This window comes from Xyrauchen texanus, chromosome 14 (assembly GCF_025860055.1).
Source record: "Xyrauchen texanus isolate HMW12.3.18 chromosome 14, RBS_HiC_50CHRs, whole genome shotgun sequence".
NCBI classification, from domain to species: Eukaryota; Metazoa; Chordata; class Actinopteri; order Cypriniformes; family Catostomidae; genus Xyrauchen; species Xyrauchen texanus.
Window position 1 is genome coordinate 27397348 of NC_068289.1, and position 27840 is coordinate 27425187.

The window sequence follows — 27840 nt, forward strand, 5'->3', positions numbered from 1 at the left end:
TTTTACGAACTCTATCAGTTGCTCTCTGATATCATTGGACATGTCTACAACTCTCCTAGCGACTGTGTCATTGGACAGTGGTACTGCACCGAGTTTGGCTGCTGCACTATCACCTATCATTATTCTGCACCTGTCTTGCACTGCCGGCAAAATGAGAGTCTCGGCGATTGTATGCGGTTTACCCAGTTTACCGATCCTTTTGGCCACTACATACGATGCCTCCAAACACTGTTTAGACACAGTGCTGTGCACTGAAATGGTTGCCTGTTGCTGATGGAGGCCATCAAGCTTTCTTTTAAAATATTCAGCTGGTTTATTTTTAATGCCAGCATGCTTTGTTTCGAGGTGCCTTTTTAATTTGCAGGGCTTCATACTGTTGTTTGCCAGCACCTCGGCACACACGACACACTGAGGTCTCAGATCAGCCATGACTGTAAACCCAAATTGCAGGTATGCTTCATCGTAACTTCGAAGCTTTTTTGCAGCTGGTGGTGCGTCGGTTGGCTTGTTCGTCCTCACAAGAAATTTCTCCATTTTGATGTGTTTTCAATAAAGTTTAGGCAGTATGTAACTGTGTGTGTGGTGTACGTTGAGAGACGTATCAGGGGCTAATCAGTCTAATAATTAACGTAATTAAACGAACAAAATAATTATTTTGCAGACAATTCAGATTTTATTTTAATACTTAACGATTGTAGTCCTCATCTGTGTGTGTGTGTGTGTGTGTGTGTGTGTGTGTGTGTGTGTGTGTGTGTGTGTGTGTCTTAGTCGTGTGGGTAGTTTTAGCTAAGTGTAGCTACTGCCTAGCAGTTAAAAAAAACATACTGGCTAGGGCTGAGATTTGATCTAATCTTAAAAAAGAATGTTTGTGGGTTTAGTCTTTAAAAAGACTGTTGGGGTTTTGTAGTAAAGGCCTATGTATATCGAGATTGATAAGACTAGCGAGAGCTGGCACAAGCGAACTTGGCAAGAGACTAGACTAGAGTGAATGGAAAGCTATGTCGTGAGTCAATTTAAATGCAGTGATTTATTTTTGTGTGAGAGTGAGTGAACATTTACATTTAAACCCCGCTCTGTAAGCCAGGGCGGGAACGGCGGCGGCTATGCGCATGCGCGATTCATTTGCGGCCTGGACACGGAGGGGTGTGTGTCTCCTCTCTGCTCTGACTGCTGCGCGAGGCTACTGAGAGACTGACCGCCTGTGAGTGCTTTTGGACGGGAGAGGGGCTCACGGCAGCACCCGCTGTTCGTTGAGCACAGTAGGCCTAACTGCAGAGTGATTCGTGCTTTCGAGTCTCCAAACACCACAAAAGTCTCCAAAAACACAAGTAAAAGTCGCTGGATTTGTCGCTTTTGACAAAAAAAAAAAGCCGCCAGGAGGATGATTTGTTTGTGTTATAATCAGTGCTTGAAGTGGGGGGAAAAGGTGGCGGCACTCTCTTTGCATGGCAAAGCATGACATTTTTACAGTGAAAAACAAAACTTGGAGATATTGCTGTTACAACAATGTATTGTTATTTATTTAGCATAGCGCATCTCACAGCAATACTCAATCGTGTTTTGAATGATTCAGTGTTGTGAACGAATCGGTTGAGTCAAAGATTCAATGACCCATTCACAAACATCTGTCTCATTCTTGATGAACCGGCCGTTTGAACGAATTGTTTGAATGAACGACTCAATGACTCACTTAATGAAACCGCTTATGCTTATCACCTGCATTTGCGCTCACTATCGACAAATCAATCAAATTTGTTCAAAACTTTTTTTTTTAATCAGTCCAAACACATTTTAATTTTTATTCAGGAGTTATGTATATACAAAACTATAACTTTTTATGACAGTAGTTTAGTTCTAAAAAAAATTTGCCCCAAAAATTGTTTTTTTCCCTTCCATCGTAGCCTACTCGCGCCCCCCCGGGTAAATCTCCCACCTCAAAAGAAACCGAATAATAATTTGCTAAACTGATAAGCCCATCAAGTTCATTACCACAACACAGGCAGTCACCACTAAAAGAAAATAAATTAGTTGTCAAAACAGTTGAATCTGAACCTATGTTGGTAATATAGACCTCACAGTCGGACAGGAAACCAATGCTGAGCAAACCATTAAGGGTAGTCTTGTTTCATCACAACCAAGCTTGGCTGTAGCTAGTGCAGCACAACTACTAATAAAAAAAGCTGATGTGCTTTCTGAAACTTCACACACCAAAATTGCACCAGAACAAGCTGCTTCAGTACCCCAGGAAACAACAAGAAACAATTTCCTGCCAGAACAGGAAGTGGATCAAAACAGTGCAGTTTCAGATGCATTAGCATTCAGTGAGAATCAGGAAACAGATGGAAGCATCACTAAACAGAAAAGAGCACACAAGGTAATCCTGAGGATGTTAAAGACTGGCTAGTTTCAGATGAAAAGGAAATGTTGGATAGTGGTAATGGAGGAAGAGAGGATAAGGAAGATGAGAAAATCAGTGAGATGGGAGAGTGAGATGAAGAGGAAGAGAGAAGACAATTTCACTAATGAAGAAGATGAATGTGAGGGGGTTGGTCAGGAAGAGCAGAACTGTTCCGTTGAAGAGGAGAGAGTGAGAATGAAGGGGATGGTCGAGATGGAAAGTGGGGCAGCAGGAGAGGAAGAGTGTGAGACTGTGATACTGGACAAAACAGTAACAGTGAGAAAGAAAAGAGTGAAGGAGAGGACAGTGGAGATAATGAGGTTGAAAGAGAAGATAACGAGGATGGAGATGGATAAGAAAACGGAGAGGAATGTGAGATGCAAAAGAGTGGAAATGAAGACAGTATAGAGGAAAAATAGGAGGGGGGGTGCTAAGAGTGAGGAGGATAAAGACAAGAGCGGTGGTGAAGAGGAGGGGGAAGAGAGGGATGAAAAGGAAAGCTGGGATGGAGGGAGTGAGAGAGAGGTGGAAGACAACGAGACCCAAGAGAAAACAGATGTTGAGAAAGAGCAGAAAGAAGAGAGCAGTGATGATCAGTCAGGAAATGAAGAGGAGAAAATAAAAGAAGATGAGGAATCTGATAATGAAGATGAAGAAAAGATAGAAAGATCAGAGGAAGAGAAAGGAAAGATTGAAGAAAAGGAGGATGGGAGTGAGGAAGACGATGGAGCGTATGAGACAGGTGAGGAGGAAAAAGAAAAGTCTGAAGGAGGGAGTGACGGAGAAGCAGAAGCAGAGGAAGGAAATGGAGAACAGGAAGTGGAAGAGGAGGAAGATTAAGAGAGTGAGGAAGATGATAAAAATGAGAATGAAGATCAAGAGGAGGAAAGTTATCATGAAAAGGAGGAAGAAAATGGAGACCAGGCAAAAGAGGAGTAGGAAGAAGAAGAGAATGAGAAAGGAAATAAAAGAAGAGGAGGATTGTGTAGAAGAAGAGGAGAAAATAATGAATGGAGGATGAAGAGGAAAATAATGAACAACAGAAAAAAAATTAAAGTGATGAAGACTGTGGAGGATGAAGAAGAAGAGGAGAGAGAGAGGAGGAAGAAGATGATAGTGTGGAAGGGGAGGTTGAGGAAGAGGTCAATAAAGGCCAAAGAGAGGGTAAACAGCCTCAGAAGAGAATGCCAAAGAGTGATGAAGAAAACAGCAAATGCCAAAGGATCACAGGAGCAGAAAAAACGTCAATGCTGAAAATGGAAAAATGGAAGAAAGGAGAGGGAAAACCATGTACAGGAAGAAGAGATTGAGGAAGAAGAGGAAGAAGTGGAGGAGGAGGAACAGAAAGAAGGTCAGGAAGAGGAAGAAGAAAGTGACAAAGAAGAGGAAGAGGAAGAGGAAGAAAGGATTCAACAAAGGAGAGCAACAAAACAGAGTGTCAAACCAAAAGCATTATCTGCTAGCAGACAGGACATCACACAGACAATTGCACAGAGACAGAATACTGAAAAAAGAGATCAATAGAACCTTCAAGGGAAGAAGCAAAGATCCAGTGGTGCTCAGAACCCTCAGTTCTGGAACAATATCTTACCACAGTATCTAAACCTTAAATTATCCCAATGGGAGCACACAAAATGTGCTCAGTGAGTGTATGTAAGTCTTTGGTGAAGAACTTATGAAATCCAGTGCTCTCTGACTCTCAACTTCTTACTATGCTATGTATAATCTTCATGGTATAGGGTGAGACTAGCTATTGAAATAGGACTGTGTCTTCTATTGTTCTTACATAAAGCTAACACTTAAACACAACTTTTGGAATATTTATGTTGATAGATTTGTTAAAAAATAAAACAATGTCTTGTTATGAACCATCTAAAGAACATTGTTCCCAATAGAAAATAAAAGAATCATGATCACCAGTAAAAACATTTCCAAACAATTTCTTTTAAAGACAGTGCTTTATGATTTCTTTTAAGACTTCATTTCAATTCATAAAGTTCATAATTGCAGGTGCATGCCCAAGCAGAGTAACCAAATGTTTAGTTGAAGTGTGACAACCAGAATGTGTCCAAATATTTTTTGTCTTTATTTAGAAAAAAAACATCTACTATTTTATTACTTAAAACCTAACAATAGTCTTTTTGTAAAATGTTTTGCTTAAAAAGTGTGCCAGTGCCATCTTTATTTATAATGAGGTTTGTTAACATTAGTAAATAACATTAGTTAACATATGAACTAACAATGACCAATACTTTTACTGCATTTATCTTGGTTAATGTTAACAATAGTACAACAATAGTAATCTAATAAAAAAATGTTAATCAAAAGTTGTATATGATAATACAGCCCTCGAGCTGGATAAAGAGACTCGTGTTTCTGAGGAGGAGGCGGGTCTCGGCTTGCCATACGGGGGTCTCGTAGTAGCTCATGTACTTCCCAAAGATGGGAGCTTCGCGTATGATGGTAAAAGATTAATCTAAAATGATCCTTTTGAATCTCGCGCTTTGAACTTTGATCAGTTTACATGCGAAGAGCAATACTTATTAAACTAATGCAAAGTCATTAGAAGAACTATAGTTTTTGAAAATGTAAGAGTTTTCCCTGTTTGTCTTTACTGGTTATACTGTAGGCACCGTTTATATAAATTGAGCTCAGAGTGTTTACGTGGACGCTTTTGGGCTTTTTCAGGGGGAGAAAGTTAGGGGTAAGTTCCTTAAATCTAGGGGAGGGGGGTAGCGCATTAATTGAGTGAAACAAGCTGAGTGTTTATACAGTATTAGTACAAACAAAAAGCGGATTTTGCTTTCAGGTCGCTTGGGGAAACAAAATTCGTGTTTACCTTCAAACTTAATCACTCATTTTCAGTACCGCAGTCTGCGTAGGGCATCAACTCCCTATGGGGGCACCATCTTAGGGCACCAGAAACTCCACCGGCTGCCCTTACTCGCACATTATATGTTATTCAAGGACCCGATGACCGCTTCATTTTACAGACAAGTTAAACAGTCTGTCATAATCTTACACTCCACCCAATTTTAAAGTAAAGGGTTTAAATCGACATCGGATGATTCGGCTTGGCACTTTGCTTCGTACTCACAATATTTACGTTTTTCTGTAGAGTTTATTACAGGTCATCAGTATAAACAAGTTGTTTTATTCACCACACCACTACAAACGGCGCTCATATACTATCTTTTAAATCAAACTCTCAGGCACAATCTCCAAATGAATACATACGTCCTTGTCAAAAAATATAAAGAGTCACCCCGTGCCAATAATATACAGTAGAGTTCATGAAATTACTCGCATTACGTTGGAAAACAGTATACAAAGCTCCAAATCATACGCTTTCTGTGTTTAGTTTCAGGTGCCTTCTAATTCCGCGACAAACCAACTTTAAACGACTTTGTATGTATACGCACACACAAGCATATACCTGACATAGCTTCACATATATTCCCGAAATGTTATCTAGTAAACAACTAAGTTTAAGGCATCCGCATATGCTATGTTTACCATCTTACCATGTTTACTATTGGCTCAACACATCCTTAAGCAGCACAAATGTACCGCTACAGCGGCATCTTTAGAGCCATGAGACTAAGCCTCCCACTACACTGCAAACAGCACAATGCGTTCACGTGCCAAAACCACGGCACGTCTTTCAGGCCATGCATCTAAGCTTCCATGGCTCTGTAACCCATATTATGCCACTAATACCAAATTAACCATTGTTGTAGTGATTGACAACAATCAGGCCGTCTTAGGTCTCCCCTATACAGTTCTCCACATGCCTACATCTCTGCATCAATCAATTTCATTTGAATATAGCCCAATCTATAGTGAGTTCTTGTTTATATGCAGCACATCCTTTTCACATGAAAACCTGGGCTCTCCCTGTTAAATGCCTCAAGCCTCGCGCCCTTCGTTCTGGACAGCGAGCCACACATGTTTACATCCAAACACAGGATTACCTTAACTTGTGAACTACTGAACAGTATTTTAATGATTCACTGTTGTTATGTATTTTGGGAAAATATAAAAATTTACATTTTTATACATTTTCTCTCAGGGGACACACCTGAACCCCCATAAATAAGTTTTTATCCTTCGAAAGGTCTCCTATATCCCATACACATACTATATACAGTTGAAGTCAGAAGTTTACATACACTTATGTTGAAGTCATTAAAACAAATTTTTTAACCACTCCACGGATATAATATTGGCAAACTATAGTTTTAGCAAGTTGTTTAGGACATCTACTTTGTGCATGACACAAGTACTATTTCCAACAATTTTTTACAGACAGATTGTTTCACTTTTAATTTACTATATCACAATTCCAATGGGTCAGAAGTTTACATAGACTAAGTCTTTAAGCAGCTTGGAAAATTCCAAGCCTTTAGACAATTAGTCAGTTAGCTTCTGACAGGAGGTGTACTGAATTGAGGGTGTACCTGTGGATGCATCATGTTGTGGGGGTGGTTTGCTGTAGGAGGGACTGGTGCAATTCACAAAATAGATGGGATCATAAGGAAGGAAAATTATTTGGATACATTGAAGCTACATCTCAAGATATCAGCCAGGAAGTTAAAGCTCGTCAAAATGGGTCTTCCAAATATACAATGACCACAAGCATACTTCTAAAGTTGTGGCAAAATGGCTTAAGGACAACAAAGTCAAGATATTGGAGAGGCCATCACAAAGCCCTGACCTCAATCCAATAGAACATTTGTGGCCAGAACTGAAGCATGTGCGAGCAAGGAGGCCTACAAAACTGACTCAGTTACAGCAGTTCTGTCAGGAGGAATGGGCCAAAATTCCAGTAACTTATTGTGAGAAGCTTGTGGAAGGCTACCCAACATGTTTGACCCAAGTTAAACAATTTAAAGGCAATGCTACCAAATACTAACAAAGTGTATGTAAACTTCCTGCCCACTGGAAATGTGATGAAAGAAATAAGAGCTGAAATAAATAATTCTCTCTTCTATTATTCTGACATTTCACATTCTTAAAATAAAATAGTGATCCTAACTGGCCTAAGACAGGGAATGTTTTCTATGATTATATGTCAGGAGCTGTGAAAAACTAAGTTTAAATGTATATTGCTAAGGTGTATATAAACTTCTGACTTCAACTGTATTCTGAATGTAAACATTTTAAAACACAAAAGCTGGACTGCTGTCATTCAGCTTCAAAACTAACTGTTGATATTACCTTTTAATATGCATATCCAGGTGCCCTCGACTGATGAAGTCTGCATCAAATATTTTAATCCTTTTGTAGAAGATACCTCAGACCCCATTACTTTGGCTGTCTCTGGGCATCCAATGTCCTCATCCCTGCCCAGTTTTGAAGAGACTATTGTGACTGTGTAGGATTTATTTTTTATTTCTTTACAAAGTACTATTGGTGCCAATGTGGCAAGTTATAAAAACTATTCAAAAATATATATTATATAATTTAATAGCCATATGAATACTGACACCATGTAAGCTACGTATTCTCCGGACCTTTGCTGGGAAGGAAATGTAGAGACCGGACCTCTTGGAACTTTAATTGAATACCTCTGCTTTAATTGTTTCTCAACCAAACATTTTTAGGGAATTAAGAGTCTTGTTGCTTGGGCTTGCTTAGGGTTTCATAAACTATCTGAATTTCCTACGCTGCTGTAAAAACAATTCAAGAAGTTCAGTGGTCAGGAACACACTGGAGAGACATGGAAGTTGTGTTGTAGTTGTCGAATTGGTCTATATTACCAATTTGTCTGCATATTGACTGTGAGATAACACTGCATTTGTGTAGAGAGGTATTGCATGAAATGTAATAAAACATATAAATGTGTTGAAAGCTGTAAAAACCTGAGGTTGTGGCTCATGCCATTGGGTTTTGGCTTGTGGTTGTGGTGCAGGCCTCAGTTTGTGGTGCATGTGAGGAGCATTTACAAATACAACAGCCCCTCAAAGTCAGATCTTGAGTTTATGTGCACGTGTAAACTAAGCCCCAGTAAAAAAAAAAAAAATATGCATGTTAGTGATTTATTTCAAAAACTGATTGTACATTGTTTATTCACAAAGACTGGGTGGCTATTGGTGTTTGTGTGTTTTATGGACTTGTGAACACAAACACAAGTGTTTTAATTTTTTTCGTTTTTTTTCTGTTAGCTCTTGCCTGATAAAACAGGAGCATGTGTTACAAGAGTAAGACAGAATAAACACAACCTATACCCTTCTAACACTGTCACGACTTAAACAAGTATTTGTGAGGGCACGTGCTTGTATTTTGTCCATACTGCTGTGTTTAAAGGAGAGGACAAAGAATTAAGTACAATTATCTATACTAGTTAAACAACCTTCTCAGTTAATTGGTTTGTGTTTAATTTAAAGTAATAGCTCTCAATGCTTACATAGCTATACTTGGAAAATAGGATATTGGATGAGAAATTGACACGTGAATGTGTCATTGCTGCTGTATTTACAAACAATGTGAGAAGATAATAGTTTCAAACTAGAAAATAAATATTTCTTAAAGTGTTAGTTCACCAAAAAATGAAAATCATTTCATCATTTACTTACCCTCATACCATTCCAGATGTGTATTATTTTCTTTCTTCTGCAGAACACAAACAAAGATTTTTAGAAGAAAATCTCAGCTCTGTAGGTCTAATGCATGTGAATGGTGACCAGACCTTTCAAGCACCAAAGATCAAATAAAAGCCACATAAAAGTAATCTATATGATTCCAATGGTTAAATCCATATCTTCAGAAGTGATAATATAGGTGTGGGTATTGCAACGGTATGAGATTTTCACGGTATGATAACTGTCTAAGAAAATATCACGGTTTCACGGTATACGGTACTACACAATTAGTATTATTTATTTTTTATTATTAAGGGTTATTTATTTAGTTTTGAGCAAACACTTTATTGTAATTGAAACCATTTATTTTATTGAAGTATGTGTAAAACAAAGTCTCCCTTTTTAAAATAAATGAAAAAAAAGAAAGCTAACAGAATTATAAACATGATAAAAATATAATGTAACTATATCATGTTATATAACTAATGCATGTTAGTTTTCATGTTAGCATAGCATGTTAAATGAACTACTAAATGAAAAATAACATCAGCTGTGTGAGCTTTTGAAGTAATGATTATTTACAGTCACCATATACTGTATATGCACGACACCACAGACATAGTGCTCCTGTCTGTACCTTTAACTCAGTGGTTCTCAACTGGTTTTGCTTCAGCACAGATTTTACATTGGACATCAAGAGTCGACCTGCCATAGATTAAACATAACCTTTATTTAATATATCTTGGGTTGCATTTCCTTTTATGTTGCATAGTTTTGTTCATGGTTTTCCAGTACAAGGACATGCCTCAAGTGACATTATTTTTGTTGTTGATGTCAACAACAAAATCTACAGGAAGTTGTCTCTCCCCTTTTAAAAATTGAAGAACATATTTACATATATGAGCCCATTATTGTCCCGTTTGTTAACTAATATTACATATTTATACACATATTACACAGAAGGAAAGGCTCCTCGTTACCATGGTTAGGTCAGTGTGCTAGTCTTAAATAGTAATAATAATAATAAATTAATGTATTTATGAAAAATAAATATTAGCTGAAACACATCTTGAAACTTTAACTACAACTGCCACTGTTGATATAAAATGAGGTCTAATAGATTCTACTTTTAGATTATTTCATATGAAACTATATATAACATTGTCAAAATATAACATAAAACAAAGTATATTTCTTTTACTCATGTAAAATCCTGAAACAAATTTGTAAAGGTGATGGCGTGTAATTATTAATATTATAACTATAATATTATATATATATGTAATATAATAACTATTTTTTTTAAGGGGCCACATAGTAGTGCATGGGGGGCCACGTTGTATTACTTTTGAGATACAATGTTCTGCATTGATTTGGTTTTTGTAACTTTTAAGCCCAGATATAGTTGCGTACTCAATTTTCTGAAGTGTATCTCTGACTAATGGGACTATTCTGTAATTACCTAAAGTAATATATTGCTCTAAATATGTAGATACTTTTCTATCAGGCATTAAAAAACTGAATAAAGGCGGAGATTATACATTTATTTTACCGTCTCTACTTCCCTGTTAATTTAATATTCAATTTAATACTTTCTACATCAGGGGTATGTTTTAATAAAAAAAAAATGAAATTTATAGAACTTTTCAGGTTTGTTGCAAAGCTATAAATAGTCTATCACTTGGGCGGCCACCGAAATATCTTCAATGGGAGAACCATGGACCTTTTTCCCTGCTGTCCGCGACCCAGTCCAGATAGACCAGTTGAGAAACACTGCTTTAACTCACACACACACACTCATGTCAGATCCCATCGCCTCGCTTCTCTCTGACATTTTCTCCGCTGCATGTGTGTGTGTGTGTCGCATGTTGACGCGCCTGACAGGCAGACAAGGAGGAAAGGAGATGCACACGCGCATGTGAGATTCTCCGTCTGGTTGCATTTTTTTCTCAGTACCGTAGATAAACAAATGTACATGGTATGATAACCGTAAATTTTCAAACCGTGGTATACCGTGAAACCAGTATACCGCTGCAACCCTAGGTGTGGGTGAGAAACAGATCAATATTTAAGTCCTTTTTTTACCATAAATGTCCAATTTCAGATTTATGGTTAAACAAAAAGGATTTGAAATATTGAACTGTTTCTCACCCAAAGTTATTGCATCGATTCAGAAGACATGGATTAAACCAATGGATTCTAATCGATTACTTTTATGTGGCCTTGATGTGATTTTTGGTGCTTGAAAGATCTGGTCACCATTCATTTGCATTGTTAGGACCAACAGAGCTGAAATATTCTTCTAAAAATCTTTGTTTGTGTTCTGCAGAAGAAAGAAAGTCATACACATCTGTGATGGCATGAAGGTGAGTAAATTATGAGAGAATTTAAAATTTTTGGGTGAACTATTTATTCCTTTAGGACATACTTTGAATTTGGGCTAATCAGAGCCTTGTCTGAAAGTTTTAAAAAACTATGTCAGAACAGCCAGAGTTTGGTGATCATACTGTGACTTAAAAGCTTTAGGATTAACAACAGTCAGAAAGTTTGATCTTGGGTTAGGTATTTTGAGAAAATCCTTATAAAAGACATGGATATGTGAGGCTAGAACTGTTGCAGATGCTGAACATGAGGAGCCTGAGGGATCTTTTATGTATAGCATTGAGTCAAGTCAAGTCAAGTGGTTTTTATTGTCGTTTCAACCATATACAGTTAGTACAGTACACAGCAAAACGAGACAACGTTCCTCCAGGACCATGGTGCTACATAAAAACAACAAAGGACCAACACAGGACCACATGAGACAACACAACGAAATAAAATACCTATATAAAAAAACCTATATATACCTATATAAAGTGCACGTGCAAACATGTGCAAAAAGTACGGGACAGTACAACAAATTTCTGACAATGAACAGGACAATAGACAGTGCAGCGCCGACTAGTACTCAGTAGTGCAAAAAGATGACAGTTTCTAAAAATGTAAACATAACATACTATGAGATAGTGTTCTATGCACATAGCAGTTATTGAGGTAGCAGACAGTTATAAAGTGACAGTAATTGAAGTGCAACTCAGGACACGTGTGTGTCAAACCAGTCTCTAAGTATTGAGGAGTCTGATGGCTTGGGGGAAGAAGCTGTTACACAGTCTGGCCGTGAGGGCCCGAATGCTTCGGTACCTCTTGCCAGACGGGAGGAGGGTAAAGAGTTTGTGTGAGGGGTGTGTGGGGTCGTCCACAATGCTGGTTGCTTTGCGGATACAGTGTTTTTTGTAAATGACTTTGATGGAGGGAAGAGAGACCCCAATGATCTTCTCAGCTGTCCTCACTACCCTCTGCAGGGCTTTGCGGTCCGAAACGGTGCAAGTCCCAAACCAGGCAGTGATGCAGCTGCTCAGGATGCTCTCAACAGTCCCTCTATAGAATGTAGTGAGGATGGGGGTTGGGAGATGTCCTTTCCTCAGCCTTCGAAGAAAGTAGAGACGTGCTGGGCTTTCTTGGTGATAGAGCTGGTGTTGAGGGACCAAGTGAGGTTCTCCGCCAAGTGAACACCAAGGAATTTGGTGCTTTTGACGATCTCCACAGAGGAGCCGTCGATGTTCAGCGGAGTGTGTTCACCTTGTACTCTCCTAAAGTCAACAACCATCTCTTTTGTTTTGTCGACATTCAGGGACAGGTTGTTGGCTCTACACCAGTTCGTCAGCCGCTGCACCTCCTCTCTGTATGCTGACTCGTCGTTCTTGCTGATGAGACCCACCACGGTCGTGTCATCGGCGAACTTGATGATGTGATTCGAGCTGTGCATTGCTGCACAGTTGTGAGTCAGCAGAGTGAACAGCAGTGGACTGAGCACACAGCTCTGGGGGGCCCAAGTGCTCAGTGTGGTGGTGGTGGAGATGCTGTTCCCGATCCGGACTGACTGAGGTCTCCCAGTCAGGAAGTCCAGGATCCAGTTGCAGAGGGAGGTGTCCAGGCCCAGCAGGTTAAGCTTTCCAATCAGGTGCTGGGGAATGATTGTGTTGAATGCTGAGCTGAAATCTATGAACAGCATTCGAACGTATGAGTCTTTATTGTCTAGGTGCGTTAGGGCCAGATGGAGGGTTGTGGTGATGGCATCGTCCATTGAACGTTTTGAACGATACGCAAACTGCAGTGGGTCTAGTGAGGGGGGCAGCTGGGTCTTAATCTGCCTCATGACGAGCCTCTCGAAGCACTTCATGATGATTGGTGTAAGTGCGGCGGGACGGTAGTCGTTGAGGCAGGACACTGAAGACTTCTTTGGCATGGGGATGATGGTGGTGGCCTTGAAGCACGTTGGAACGACGGCGCTGCTCAGAGAGATGTTGAAGATGTCGGTAAGAACATCTGCTAGCTGGTCTGCACATCCTCTGAGCACTCTGCCAGGAATGTTGTCTGGTCCAGCAGCCTTCCGTGAGTTGACTCTACGTAGAGTTTTCCTCACATCTGCCGTGGTAAGACAGAGCACCTGGTCGTTGGGAGGAGGGGTGGACTTCCTCGCCATCACGTCGTTCTGCACTTCAAACCGAGCGTAGAAGTCGTTCAGCGCATCTGGAAGGGAGGCATCTTTGTCACAGGCAACTGATGTTGTCCTGTAGTTGGTGATGGCCTGGATGCCCTGCCACATGCGCCGCGTTTCACCGCTGTCCTGGAAGTGACCGTGGATTCTCTGGGCGCAGCGCGCTTTGCCTCTCTGATTGCCCGTGACAGTTTGGCCCTAGCTGTTCTTAGGGCTGCCTTATCGCCTGCTCTGAAGGCGGAGTCTCGGACCTCAGCAGCGTGCGCACCTCCGCAGTCATCCACGGCTTCTGGTTGGAGCGTGTGGTGATGGTCTTGGAGAAAGTGACATCATCAATGCACTTGCTGATGTAGCTGGTCACTGATGCTGTGTATTCCTCCAAGTTGGTAGAATCGCCATATGTTACAGCCTCCCTGAACATGTGCCAGTCAGTACACTCAAAACAGTCCTGAAGAGCAGAGATGGCTCCTGCTGGCCAGGTTTTCACCTGCTTCTGAAGCGGTTTTGTGCATCTGACGAGCGGTCTGTATGCTGGAATTAACATAACAGAGATGTGGTCTGAGTAGCCGAGGTGTGGGCGGATGACTAATGACTGCAGAACTTCCTTCCAAGAGGGAGCGATTTAAACTAACAATTGTAAAAATTGTGAAATCTTTGGTGATCCTCAGGACTATGATAAAACCTAATGTGAATTCTGCCGACAGTAGGCTATTTAAATGGTTTAGTTGAAGTAGTCTAGAAGTGGAAACTCCCTCCATACATAGTATATGCATGTGTGTTTGTGAGTGAATCTGACCCAACCAAGTGAGATTCTGTGTTTCACAACGTTCTGCTGAGCTTAACAGAATGGAACAGGAAAACTCATCTGCCAACTGATGCACACACACGCGCGCGCGCGCACACACACAAAGTTGGAAAACTGTGGTCCTGTAATGATTTGCCTTTATCTAATATTAACATGTATGTGGCTGTTTTAAAGTGTTATGATGCTCAAAAATTTATATTTTGTCTTCATTTACTAATTTTCCCACATTTCATTACAAACCTGTATGACTTATTTTTTCCACAAGACAGTCAGCATTCCCTACTACTGTCAGTTCCTAACGTTATGCCTAACATCTTTTTTTCTGTTCTGCAGAAGTACTGAATGAGGGTGAGTAAATGAAGACAGAATCTGTATTTATTGCTGAACTATACCTTTAAGGCAGCTGAGTCTCTTGAGTTCTTGTAACTGCATCACAGAAAGCTTTGATCTAACTTGCTGTGTGATCTGCCACACACACACACACACACACACAAGAGGCAAAAAAAGGGAACCAGAGGGAATGAAAAAGCAAATCAGAGGCAATTTATATGCAAGGAACATAGGCCTCTTGTTTTGTTTGTGTGTGTGTTTGATCCAAGTCTAGCAGGGTGACCTGTGGTGAATAGAGTTTTCCATTACTTATTTGCTGCAGCATGGTGTCCATTGGCAGCTCTAGGGTCAGTGGATATTTATGGCTTTGCCCAGACCTCTGTGGATGCATATGGGGCCATCCTTTGATGAAATATCGAAATATAATACACTTTATAAAAAAAGTTTAAATGTTACATCTGTGAGATGTACAGATGTCATTTATATAGTAAATCTTAAAATATTACTGAAACTAAAACTTAAAGGTGCACTAAATTTTGTCTCAATTTCAGATATGATTGAAGATCAGATGTAGCATTATTAAACACTTTAAAGCATGATTAAAAAAACACACCATACTTTCCCTTTCTGCTCTCCGTAATACGACGCACATTGTGTGCAATTGACAGTTTTGAGTGTCATATAATTGAATTAATTAATCAGGTGTTTTAAGTTATTTTAGAAGAATGCAGACTCTAAATAGGCTAGAATTGCTACTTATGAGGACAAAATAGTTGCTTAATTTTTTTTTTAATTAAAGGTTTAATTAAAGGTTTATTTGATTGTGTTTTAATAAGAGTTTAGCAAAAAAAAAAACGCAAATGTCCTGTGCTTTGTTTCCCAATAATGATTGCTCCTAGTGGTTAAGAGCATTTTCTACAAGCGATTTTGTGTTTTGACTTGAGTTGTTGTCTTTCAGTGTATTTCAAGTATTTTTAAGGTTCGTTATTTTTTAAGTGCGTTTCCCAAACCTGCACTGGTTTCCCGCTGGACTAAACCTCGTCATTGTATTTTCATTATCTTTGTCTATAATTTTACCTTGCTATAAAAATTTTAAAATGTATTGTCTGTCATACTCAATATAATTAACTAATTAGGCTAATTAAATATAGTTTTGTGATCATTTTGTGCAGAACGATATATTACCTTTAGACAACCACTAATTCGTTAATTAGATGTGCGTTTGCATGTTTCGTTTTCACAATTTCTGTGGGTCGAGGTGTAATTGCTTCCAGGATCAGTATGCTAATAGTATGTGGTTAACCACTGAGGCCCTGGCCAAGTTTAGAATTGCATACTACCAGACAACTTTTACTATTTCTGTCATAGAGATATATGGTAGAAATAGTAAGAGTAGTATGGGTAGTATGCCATTACAAACTCAGCCCTAGTGAATTATCCTGCCCATAATCAACCACATATTGAATATAAATGGAAGCGCAGCGTAGTTCTAGCGGGAAGACTAGCAGCTGTACATCATCACATCATTAGCTGGGTAACTCCTAGCCAATCACATGCAAGTCATTGCTTTATAAGTCTGCTCACAATCTATCACATTGCTGGGCTAACATGGCATCCTCCACCACCCCACCACCACCAGTTGAGCCCGCACGGGGGTAGGCTCCTCGCCCCTGCCTCCTATCTCTGGCAGAATATGATGGTTCCAAGTACAACTCCCTCGGACCGCCAGACGGGCCTCTCTACGCCAAAGAGAGACATTTCTTTTCTGTTTTACATTCATCAAATAAATGGCATCTTAAACCTCACTCAAGCCTGCATGTCTTCCCGATAAAACAAGGTTTACTGTGTTGTTAGCGGAGTGCAAAGTATAGAAGGCTGGAAGCTGTGCTTTAGGAACATCCACCAATCAAGCAGAGGTCAGTTCTTTGCACCCCAAAGTTATAAAGGTCAATGCTGCACAACATTGTAGTGCATGTGAGAGTGCCTTTGGGTGTCAGAGAGGAAGAGAGACGAGGATGACGAGCCTAGACATGCGCAATATAGCCTAAAGTTGTACCAACTTCATGGCCATCCACACAATTCAGTGTAATTTATTTATTTACTAGTTCATTTATCTATTTTATGCATTTATTTTTTATTAGTAATAATTGCTGATTAAAGGGATAGTTCACCTAATATTGGAAATTCTTTCATCATTTACTCACCCTCATGCAATCCAAAATGTGTAAGACTTTCTTTCTTCCGCTGAACACAAACAAAGATTTTTAAAAGAATATCTCAGTTCTGTAGGTCCATACAATGCAAGCGAATGGTGACCAGGAATTTGAAGCTCCAAAAATAATTTAAAGGCAGCATAAAAGTAATCCATATGACTCCACTGGTTTAATCAATGTCTTCTGAAGCAATTTAGTTCGTTTTGGATGAGAACAGACCAGAATTCAGGGGCGATTCTAGGGTCAGAGCTTTAGGGGTGCTGAGCACCCAATGAGCCCCACTGCCACCACCTACCCTCTTTTCACACAAAAACAAAAAATATGTCTATTGAAAAATATCTTTATCATTTTAACATTGGTTCAACTAACTCCAAAATCCAGATTTTTTTCTTCTTCTTTTTTTTTTTTTTTTTTTTTTAGACCTTTTCAGAGCACCAGCTTAATTGTGAGAGTTCACACAGACAGCCCCCTGTAACAAACACAAAACCTTCTTCACTCAGCTGGTTTTCCTGACCGTTAACTCCATGTGCCTCCTTTTGTATCAACAGTCATCAGATTGGTTAAATTAGATTCAACTTTATTGTCATTGAACAAACTAACAGGTACTTGGACAACAAAATGTAATTCATCTTCTGTAAATTATTTACAAAAAAATGGTTCTTGAAAGGCTCTTTTTTTGTGTGCCAAACTGAGTATGAGGGTATTGAGACAGCTTTAACTGTTTAGGACCAGTGTCCTTATCCCCTAAGTCTGAACAGCTCTCTTCTGTCTCTGCTGCTTTGGCTTGGTGGTCTCTATGTTGCACTCCCTCTGTCTCTTCATTTCTTTCACTAGTCAATTCCCTCTCATCCCTTATGGACTCTCCCTGTTGTTTTCCTCCTCCTTTATTATGAAAAAATGTGGTGTAAAATAATGTTACAAAAAGTAAATGTAATATAGGCTACTTAATGTCAATAAGTTAGTATAGGAGTATGAGTAGTTACTGTTTTGCTTGCCACTATTCACTATATGTCAATTTATTGTTGTTGTTTCCTCACCTGGTTCTTCCTGCATGCTCTCCCTTTCCCTTTCTCCTTCTCCATCTCCCTCTCTTTCCCTTGGCACTGACAATCATACACAAATATATTGTAGGCAGGAGAGTTGAGGTCAGTTTTTCATGTCACAAAAATGTTATGGAGACCATTTACAGATTCTAAGGATATGATCAAAAGGCACACAGAGGCGTGCCATTTTAAATGTCTTTATTATTATTATTATTGGGCTTAGAAACTTTTTTAAATCACAAATTCCTTTCACAAGAGAAGTTGTATTCTCCATTGTAGGGTTGAAATAAATAAAAAAAATAAAAGCAGGGGACCATTGCCTAGATAAGTAATTTGATACAACAACAGATAGCTGGTTTGCATTATCTATTACTTTAGCTTAACACTTTCAGAAGAACAAAAAAAAAAAAAAAAAACAAGACAGAGGTCATTATGGACTGTCCCTAGTCTCTCACCTGAATCTGTCTTTTTTCTTTTAAAGAACTGTCGTATGTCCACTGCTCACTGGCAGGCCACACACACGCACAGAGAGAGAGAGAGAGAGAGAGAGAGTAATGCTAGGAGTTCAGGAGTTAAGCCTGGTTCAGGTTAAATCCTCTGTGTGTGAGGAATGAATAAATACAGCAAAAGAAAAACATTAAACTTTCTTTTATTGTCTAGTTTGATAGTCAGCCACAACTGAAAAATAACAGATATAAATCTAGGAATGAATAACATTTCATTTAAAAAGCCACAGTGAGTGTTGTCACACATACTGGTGGTATACAGTGATATGTTTGTTTTACTCTGGTCCAAACGCCAGGGCTTCATGTTTCCATGACAACTGACCAGAAAAGACGCACCTGATGTCATGTTTACATGACTCCCGATTGTTAAAATGAGTATCAAATTAACGATAAACTTTACCAACAGAGACACACGTACGCACTACACAGGTACGCAGTTTATTTGTCGCGCTGCTGTTTTTGTTTCTTCGCTACTTCTCTCCGTTTATGACTATGGACGAGTCACCCAGGTCCTGTGCTACTCCACAGCGGCGGCGACCCGCTGGACTAAAATAGTCCGAAAATAAACACTTATTATAGGTGTACCATGGTGATTCAGGATACTGACTCCAGTACTCACCGATATGGTTTCGGAATCGTAACAACTCTAGGTAAAAGGAAAGAAGTGTGAGACACAGCTTTGGAGCAACTTAGTTGATTCACAACACTACATAACGGGTTCTCCCTCTGCGTGTGTTTCGCGCTGGATGATGGTCGTGCTGAGCGGTGCAGGTACAGAGGAGAAGTAGAAGAAGAGAAGAGGATGACACCATTTGCTAAGCGGGGGTGTTTTCATTTTCATCCTTAAAACATACATTTTAAACCACAAACTACGTAGTATGTTTTGGACATTATTTAACCTTGTCAAAGACGAACAAAATTTTTTGAATAACAACATTTCTTACTCCAAGTTTTAGGGGTGCTGAGCTCCTTTTTAGGGGTGCTGAAGCACCCCTAAAAAGGGGCTAGACTCGCCTGTAAAGTATGGCGGGGGGATCAGTGGACTCATCGATTCTGAATTCAAAGAACCCCTTGTAAGATCACTGAAATGGCGCCCGCTAGTCTGTGGAATACAATGAACTATTGACAGAGAATCCTCGTGCCTGCTAAACCCCCCCTTTTCCATGTGACTCGCCTCACACCCTCGGGCTGTACCATGTGAGCCAGGCACGTGAAAAAAAATTGGCAACAGAATGTGTGTCTTTCATGTAAAACCCAGAAATGTTTATTTTTAAGTAAATATGTTCAATCCCGTATGTTTGTGTATTTCTGATGTTAGATCAAACTAGTAGGACTGTTTAGTTGTGTACTAAAACTCTGAGGCCTTATATTTAATAGCCTAAGAGTGTATATCCACTTTTAAGTGTACCAAATACACGTTTCTTGGTATCAAATTAAACCTTACGAGTTGTCCTAGCTGAATATAAATATAAGATCACCTTAGAATTGCATTCTGCTATGTTTTTACCATCTTTTGAGTTATTCAAGCCAAAGCCGGACCCGGTCAATAAAACATGCAAATGAGCCTTGACGGACAAAGGAATCATCTCGCGCCCAAAATGGAGGGATCTCATTGGGTCAGCCCTCCCAAGGGAGGTGTGACCTCCCTACCGTTAAAAGTCAGGCCCGGCATTGGAATCGTCTTTTTTGCTGCCCCCACTTCCTCTCTTACCTCTTCCCCTTGGACTTCTTCTGGATCTCTTCAAGCCATCTTACACTTCTGCCCTCTTCCCCTGATCTTCTGCAACCCTCCGGAACACCCGTCGACTCTTCAACAGTTACCCTTTAAGACGCCTCAAACTTTCCGCGAACAATCCACGTTTTGAAAGCACCGACAGAAAAGCCCATCTCAAGGACGCCACGGGGACGCGACATCCACGCAGCCTTGCTCAGCCACACAAAGGTCCATTGTGCAAGTATTATTCCATTGAAATTCAAATGCATCACAGTGTGTAATTTCCTCGCTGGCTCCAAAGGGTTAATTGTTGAAATAAGTGCCATACCTCTAATAATTCTTTACTTTCCCTTACTGTGTTTATTTTGCGTATTTTATGTTTATTCTATGTTAAATGTTTGTGTTGTCAAGTGTAGTGATATATCCTAGTGTCTTGTATTAAAATCAATTATACGCTTGATTGTCTGTGTTTGTTGGTCATAGAACAAAGCCTCTTTAATGTGCGATCTAAAGCTACGAGCTGATATTATCAAAGTAAGTTAACATGCTTTGATGAGTAAGCTTATAACTAAGAATAAACCTTCAAGAGAATTGATCAGGAATATTTAGCAAAGCAGTTCGCTGGACGAACTGACTGATTGCGGTAGCCTACGGGTCAATTCCATTAAGGTGTTATTAAAATTAATATAGCCTGACTGCATATAATGTATATTCCTAATTAATTATAATTCGTTGTGTTTAATTATCTATATATATTTGAAGCAGACTCTTGGACTATATAAGCCCTTTTTGGGACGTTTTTGTATGTATTGTTATCTGGTTCAAACTGTATGATTAATCATTGATTACGATCATTTAAAATTAATTGTACATTCCCCAAACCTGACCTGGATACTCTACACGCCCTTGCCAGAATTTATCTCCTTTGTCACTATACATCATGTCATTGCAGTCTCTAGGCATGATCATGATGCATGCGCTGAGCGCAAGATGCTGCTTCAGGTATATGCTGTTATATAAATTAACTGTTTTAAATTGTATTCAGTGCATTAAGTGTAAATTCTAGATTGTCCTGCAGGTGACTACATAAGTCTGTCTCCTTACGATGCTCTTAGCACTCTGCGATTACTCCAGAGCACTTGTAAATCTAAGATTATTTTAAAGTACTATTTAAGTCACGATGACTTTGGGAAATGGGCAACAAAACTAAGATGAAAGGTAATATGGATTATAAGATCCAGTAGCAGGCCATGCATTTTAAATGTAGGCCTTCAGTGTGATTCATGCTATTAAGAAAACACAATTTCACAATGAATAAGACACCTTATGCATTTGGGCATCATACATTATGTCCAGCTAATTAGTAATACCAATTGACATTTTAAAACACGCTCAAGCACGAAAGCCAGAACTTGAAATGACACTTAATGCTCATGAAAGCCTAATTTTAACTGCAGCATGACTGTTTTGTGAAATGCAAATCTCCCAAACAGACATTCAAAAATCCAACTTTTTCAAAGGAATCTATCAAGGAGGTCAATAATACCTGGAAAAATCTATAAAATTTGCAATTTAAATGTTGCTTGCAATAAATTTCATTTCATCAGGGTACACGGTTATGCTTCATTCCTTTGAAGTTGGATGTGGGATATTTCTACTTGATATCTCCGACCATAAATGCATTCCATTGCCAGATATTCGGAACTGCAATGCTCCCGTTAGCTTAGCAGGGGTTTGATTCTCATTATGCTGCAGCACTAGCATTTGTGCTTCAGGTGTACGACTATCAAAAGAGATTATAAAGTTTTATACACCTGTTTCTGCAGGCGTTTTTTTAAACAAGCTTTAATATCACGTAATTGTCGATATTACTTAATAAAGTGAATGTTTATCACTTACTTTGTATATCTCCCTGAGTGTGGACTTGTTTGTGTGACATCATGCACCTGCATCTCGGCGAAATCGGAGTTGAGAATTTCTGCACGAGCCTACAAGTTGTAATTCTGATTTAAAGATGCATTCCATTGCACTTTTCCTTGTAGGAAGTTGTAAAATCTGACTTTCTGAGTTGAATGTAACGCAGCACTACTTTTCAAAACGTGATCTGATACTGAATGTTCAAGCAGCCCAATTTACATTTAGAAAACTCCAGATGTTGCTATAACAATGCAAAAAGCATTTACCAATTTGCTTGAAGTGAAAATCAGTCCTCCTTTCCCATTTAATAAATAAAGCAATCACATGGTCATGCAGAACATCTCATGTTTTTAAATCCAATAAGGATCTCTTTCTCAACAGCAATACCAGTAGTGATGACAGCCGACACGTCAGACAACTTGTTCTTATGCTTTTTGCTCTTGAATTACATCACTTAAAGCCTGATTGCGTCACTCAAGGTCAGCTAGAAGGCCACTACCGGGACATAGCCTAAAGATCACACCAAGAACAAATAAATAAATCTGATTGGCTGATGAATCTGACACTCTGACTTTAGTTGCTCATTCATTTGCACTTGTGGAGTGGAGGGGGCGGGGCCGGATTGGAATATCGCACGCCTGGTCCCCAATCGGCCTGATGAGTCGCACGAGGGATAAAGGCAGCCGGTGACGATGGTTCGAGAGAGAGAGAGAGAGAGAGAGAGAGAGAGAGAGAGAGAGAATTACTGTGTGTGTGTGTGTGTGTGTGTGTGTGTGTGTGTGTGTGTGTGTTTGTGTGTGTTAGCATGTATTTATCACTTTGTGGGAACCAAATTTCCCCATAAGGATAGTAAAACCTGAAATTTTTTACCTTGTGGGGACATTTTGTCGGTTGGTCCCCATGAGGAAAACAGCTTATAAATCATACTAAATTATGTTTTTTGAAAATTTAAAAATGCAGAAAGTTTTCTGTGAGGGTTAGGTTTAGGGGTAGGGTTAGGTTTAGGGGATAGAATATAAAGTTTGTACAGTATAAAAACCACTATGTCTATGGAAAGTCCCCATAAAACATGGAAACACAACGTGTGTGTTTGTGTGTTTGTGTGTTTGTGTGTGTGTGTGTGTGTGTGTGTGTGTGTGTGTGTGTGTGTGTGTGTGTTCTTGTTTTAAGTTTCTCATTAAAATATTATTTATGTTGACAAACCGGTTCTCGCCCATCTTTAACAGTTTTACAGTACTGTTGAGTGATTCTGAAGAAATTCTGAAGGCCTGATGGGGTGGAGCTCAGACTCATATGCTGCTTTGGATTCGGGTACGCGATTTGTGAAACAGTGGGCACGCTTTGCTTGTAAGCATCAAGGAATAAATTCTGACTGGGTAAAACTTTTGTTTTTCTCTATTTGTTTGTAGATTAATTAAGAGTCGAACGCGATTAAAAATACATAGCCAAAAAGGTGATTGAGAATGAAAGGATGAAAAATATTTATTTATTTGGCATGCTACGCCAGCAGAGAAGGCTTTGCTGGCACTGAGAATTCGCCACTGCTTTGATCTAAGATTGTATACACCACATGACTCAAACTTGTCTCTTTTGATGTTGAGTCTGAGACTGGTCTGCAGAGAGAATCTCAGATCTCACAAAGGTCTTGTTGTGTGCGCACTCCTGCGACATGCCGAGACTAGTTCCAGACGCTACGACAGTTTTCAAAACAGTTAAACATCTAGACGTTTTGTCATCAGGTTTGACAAAGTTAGCAAATTATTCAAGCATATCTGTTTATATTACTTTTTGTTTTCAGGGATATATATCAAAATATTTAGTACTTACTGCATCTGGATGGACCAGAACCAAACAGTCTTTACAGTAGCCTATCTCACCAAGACTAGACACAAAGACACAATTCTAACTTACACATGAGTGCTGGAAAACAGCTGCAAATGAAGACAGTGCATGCTTACTGAATTGAGTGTGTATTTGGTGTTGTTGATACTGTAGAAAGACACCTATCATTTATTTATACATTTACTGAGCACTTTATTTGGAACACAATGGTCCTAATAAAGTGTCTTCTGCTGTTGTAGTCCATCTGCCTCAAGGTTTGACGTGTTGGGCATTCTGAGATGCAGTTCTGCTTCCTACAATTGTACAGAGTGGTTATATGAGTTACCTGCATTTCTGTCAGCTTGAACCAGTCTGGCCATTATCCGTTGACCTCTCTCATCAACAAGGTGTTTTCGTCCACCACTTAACAGAACTGCCACTTGATGTTAGAAAACTCTAGAGATTCTTGTGTGTGAAAATCCCAGGTACAGAAATACTCAAACCAGCCTGACAATCATGCCACGGTCGAAATGACTGAGATCAATGTTTTTCCCCATTCTGATGGTTGATGTAAACATTAACTGAAGCTCCTGACTTGTATCTACATGATTTTATGCATTACACTGTTGCCACACAACTGGATGTTAAGATAATCAGATGAATAAGTAGGTATGCAGGTGTTCCCAATAAAGTGCTCAGTGAGTGTTTATTACTTAAAGGTTCTTTCAGTAATTTTTTCATTTAAAAAAGTTTAAATCCTAAAAGATATTAATTGTAATTTTGCAATATATGTAGGAAATCATGACCACTTAGCTCTTACCACATTAAAATGAATACTCCAATCATATCAGTAACCTTATAAAAGCTGTTTTATTCTACATGGAGAGGGTCCGCACATAGGGGTTGCCATGTTAGAAACACATGACCAGCCGTAACCTTTTCGCTCGTGAGTGTATCCTGTATTGACGGATCCCACAGTGTGAGTTATTTAATGCATGCTGTAATTAAAAAAATTGCCTTACATTAAACTTCACAGCAGGTGCACTGAAGGTCAGATTATATGATTAAACATATAATGTGGTTTTTCGATTTTTTAAATTATGATAGATAAGATGTGATTGCAAATGTGCTTGCTGGCTATACACACGGAATGGGAGAAGGCTCGATTGGATTGACTAATTTGTATATTGTTTGTTTGACATCTGAAAATAAAGGTGTACAGTATAGACACAACATTAACCAAACACAACCAAGTGTGCTGATAAAGATTAAATGTATGTGATTGTCTGCTGTTGTCCTTGAAGCAGCAATAACCTCATCTTATTATGACCTTATTAAAGAAAACATATCTATATAAAAGGACCCTATAGATAACTTTATTTCCTGCGCAGAGGCACTTGTGTTTCTCACAGAAGAGACGCGGCTAATGTGAACGTCCAATGCGACCACTCACGCCTCGCTCATGCTCACGGAGGATGTGTGAACCAAGCGTAACATATATAAAAATAAAGATATTGTGACTTTAAAAAGAATATTAGACTAGCTGGTTCATTATGACAACTGCTTCTGTCCCTCTTTTGCTGGTAAATAGCAGCACGAATGCACATCATGCCAGTTTGAACGTACGCATATGAGCCCAGCCTAGCATAATCACACCAGTTTGATCACATGTGCGAAAGGGTTAATCGCAGTAACCGTTCTGTTATTTGACACTTTCACTCATTGATTACATTTATCATGGCTAACTGTGAATACTACATTTCTACAATGGCACCTGAAACTGAAAAATTACAAAATTGCAAACAAGCCACTTGGTGTCAGTGTAAGTCCAAGATGATACAAAGACAAAAGTTACTGAGTGCACCTTTAATAATAAAGTGTATTGATGTGTTTTATAATCACTTGATACCACATTTTATCACAAAACTAGAAACTGTAGCACTGCTACTTTTTACAAGATGACAAAAACACACAGGGTTTAAGCCCAGGTAGCCCTTAGTGACAGAAGATAAATTACACAATGACTGTTGTGAAGGAGCTTCTGTCACGACCATCAATGTAAACAAGCAATGTAAAATTTGAAAAATACTAGATGAGCCACTGAATGAAGCCATGCCAACATCTATTCTATCTGTTCCTGTTTTCTGTAATGCATGTGATGTTATTTTATGCGGCTGGCCGTGCTCACTTCAATGTCGCATTAACCACTGTAATTCACTGCTTTACCTGCAGGAGTCATTGTTGCATTTCATAATTTGTCAATAAATGCATTACACTTAGGGTTTTCAACATTTACAGACAAATTCAGAACCAAAAATAGAACATTAATAAAAACACACACTAAAAAAAATATATATTAACTAAAATTATTACATCATAAATTTATTAAGAAAAATAAATATTTAAAAATTTTCTTGGCAAAATCTTTTCCTTCACAAACCTTCATGGACGCCGAGTGGCCCACTGCCCTGGTTGAAAACCCTGAACCCATTTTTAAGATAATTATTTAGGATTTGTTTGACTACTAGGCTGAACATATCACAATTGTAATATTACAGTAAGTCACTCTGTACTGGAGCCAAGGTGCGTTTTTCCTTCCTCTACACAGTCACCCAGAATGGCGATCCTTAGTTGAGCTGAACTTTTTCTTTCTTGTGCTGTCCTAAACTGATTTGCAGGCTCTGGATACTGGCTATACACTGATGATGAAGATGTGCAATACACAGGTGAACACACACAATCACACATACAGTATTCAAACACTTATTGCTCTGAAGAAAGAAAAAACATTACCCACAACTTAAAGGGATGGTTCACCCAAAGATTTTCTCATATTTTTTTTTACTATCAGGTTGTTCCAAATCCATATGACATACTTTATTCTGTGGAACACAAAAGGAGACCATTCACTTTGCACTGAAAAAAGATACAGTAATAGTGAACCGCAATCTGTCATTCTGTCTAATATCTCCTTTTGTATTCCAAAGAAGAACGGAAGTCTTATGGATTTGGAACAACTTGAGTTAGTGAGTAAAAGATGACAGAATTTTCATTTTTGGTTGAACTATTTATTACTTTAATCCACACTTTTCTTTATACAACCACATGACTTAACACATGAGCGCTGCTGTCAGAACACGTATACTCAGAACACAAAGAGGACGCTACGCCTCTGGCTGCCTTCCTCTTTGGGCGTGTCTTTTTTATTCCCATCTTTATCCTTTTCACATTTCCTCCATGTGTGTCTTTTTTTTTTTTTTTTGTCAAGGTAAGTACTAAAGACCAGATGTTTTTAGGGCAACTATGTTTTAGCTTGAGTTGGTGTCTTTCAGTGTATTTAAACTAATTTGTATATGTGAGTAATTATGTATGTCCCTTTTTTAGGCATGCCATGGTGTGCCCCAGTGAAGGTCAAACACGGTTACATCAGCTGCCAGTCACCACATGGGGAACATTATAAGAATGTCCTGGGAACTCGGTGTAAGATCCGCTGTAAGACCAGCTACGAGATGCACGGCAGCAGTGAGAACCTCTGTATGGCCAGCAAGCTGTGGTCAGGAAATTATGCCTGCAGAGGTCTGACTTTGCCATTCACACAACCCAGTTAGAAAATAATATTACCTTTGGATGCAAAAAAAGGAGGATTAATGCATAATCAGTTCTTGATTTTATTGCAATGTAACATACAAGTAGGAGTTAAATGCTCAAACAAACAGAGCAATGTTTTGATAGTGACGTAGAGTCTGTGTTTACACTTTTTAGGAAATCACCCTACAAATGGTGTACTTATACTTGCCTCTGTATATTCATCTGAGATAGAAGATTAAGTAATTAATTTGGAAAAAATTAAAAGGATTGTTTACCCAAAAATGAAAAATCTATCTTAATTTACTCACTTTCATGCCACCCCAGATGTGTATGACTTTCTTTCTTCTGCTGAACAAAAACAAAGATTTGAAGAATATCTCA

General features: G+C 39.0%; 1 protein-coding gene across 1 annotated transcript; it reads left to right on the forward strand.

Annotated features, from left to right (window-relative positions):
- The first annotated feature begins 3415 nt into the window (after positions 1 to 3415).
- Positions 3416 to 27840, forward strand: LOC127654577 (sushi repeat-containing protein SRPX-like). The gene is made up of 4 exons (XM_052141782.1): positions 3416 to 3562; positions 3695 to 3770; positions 26550 to 26597; positions 27256 to 27840. The coding sequence occupies exons 1-4, from the start codon at positions 3416 to 3418 to the stop codon at positions 27477 to 27479; spliced, it is 495 nt and encodes a 164-aa protein (XP_051997742.1). The 3' UTR covers positions 27480 to 27840.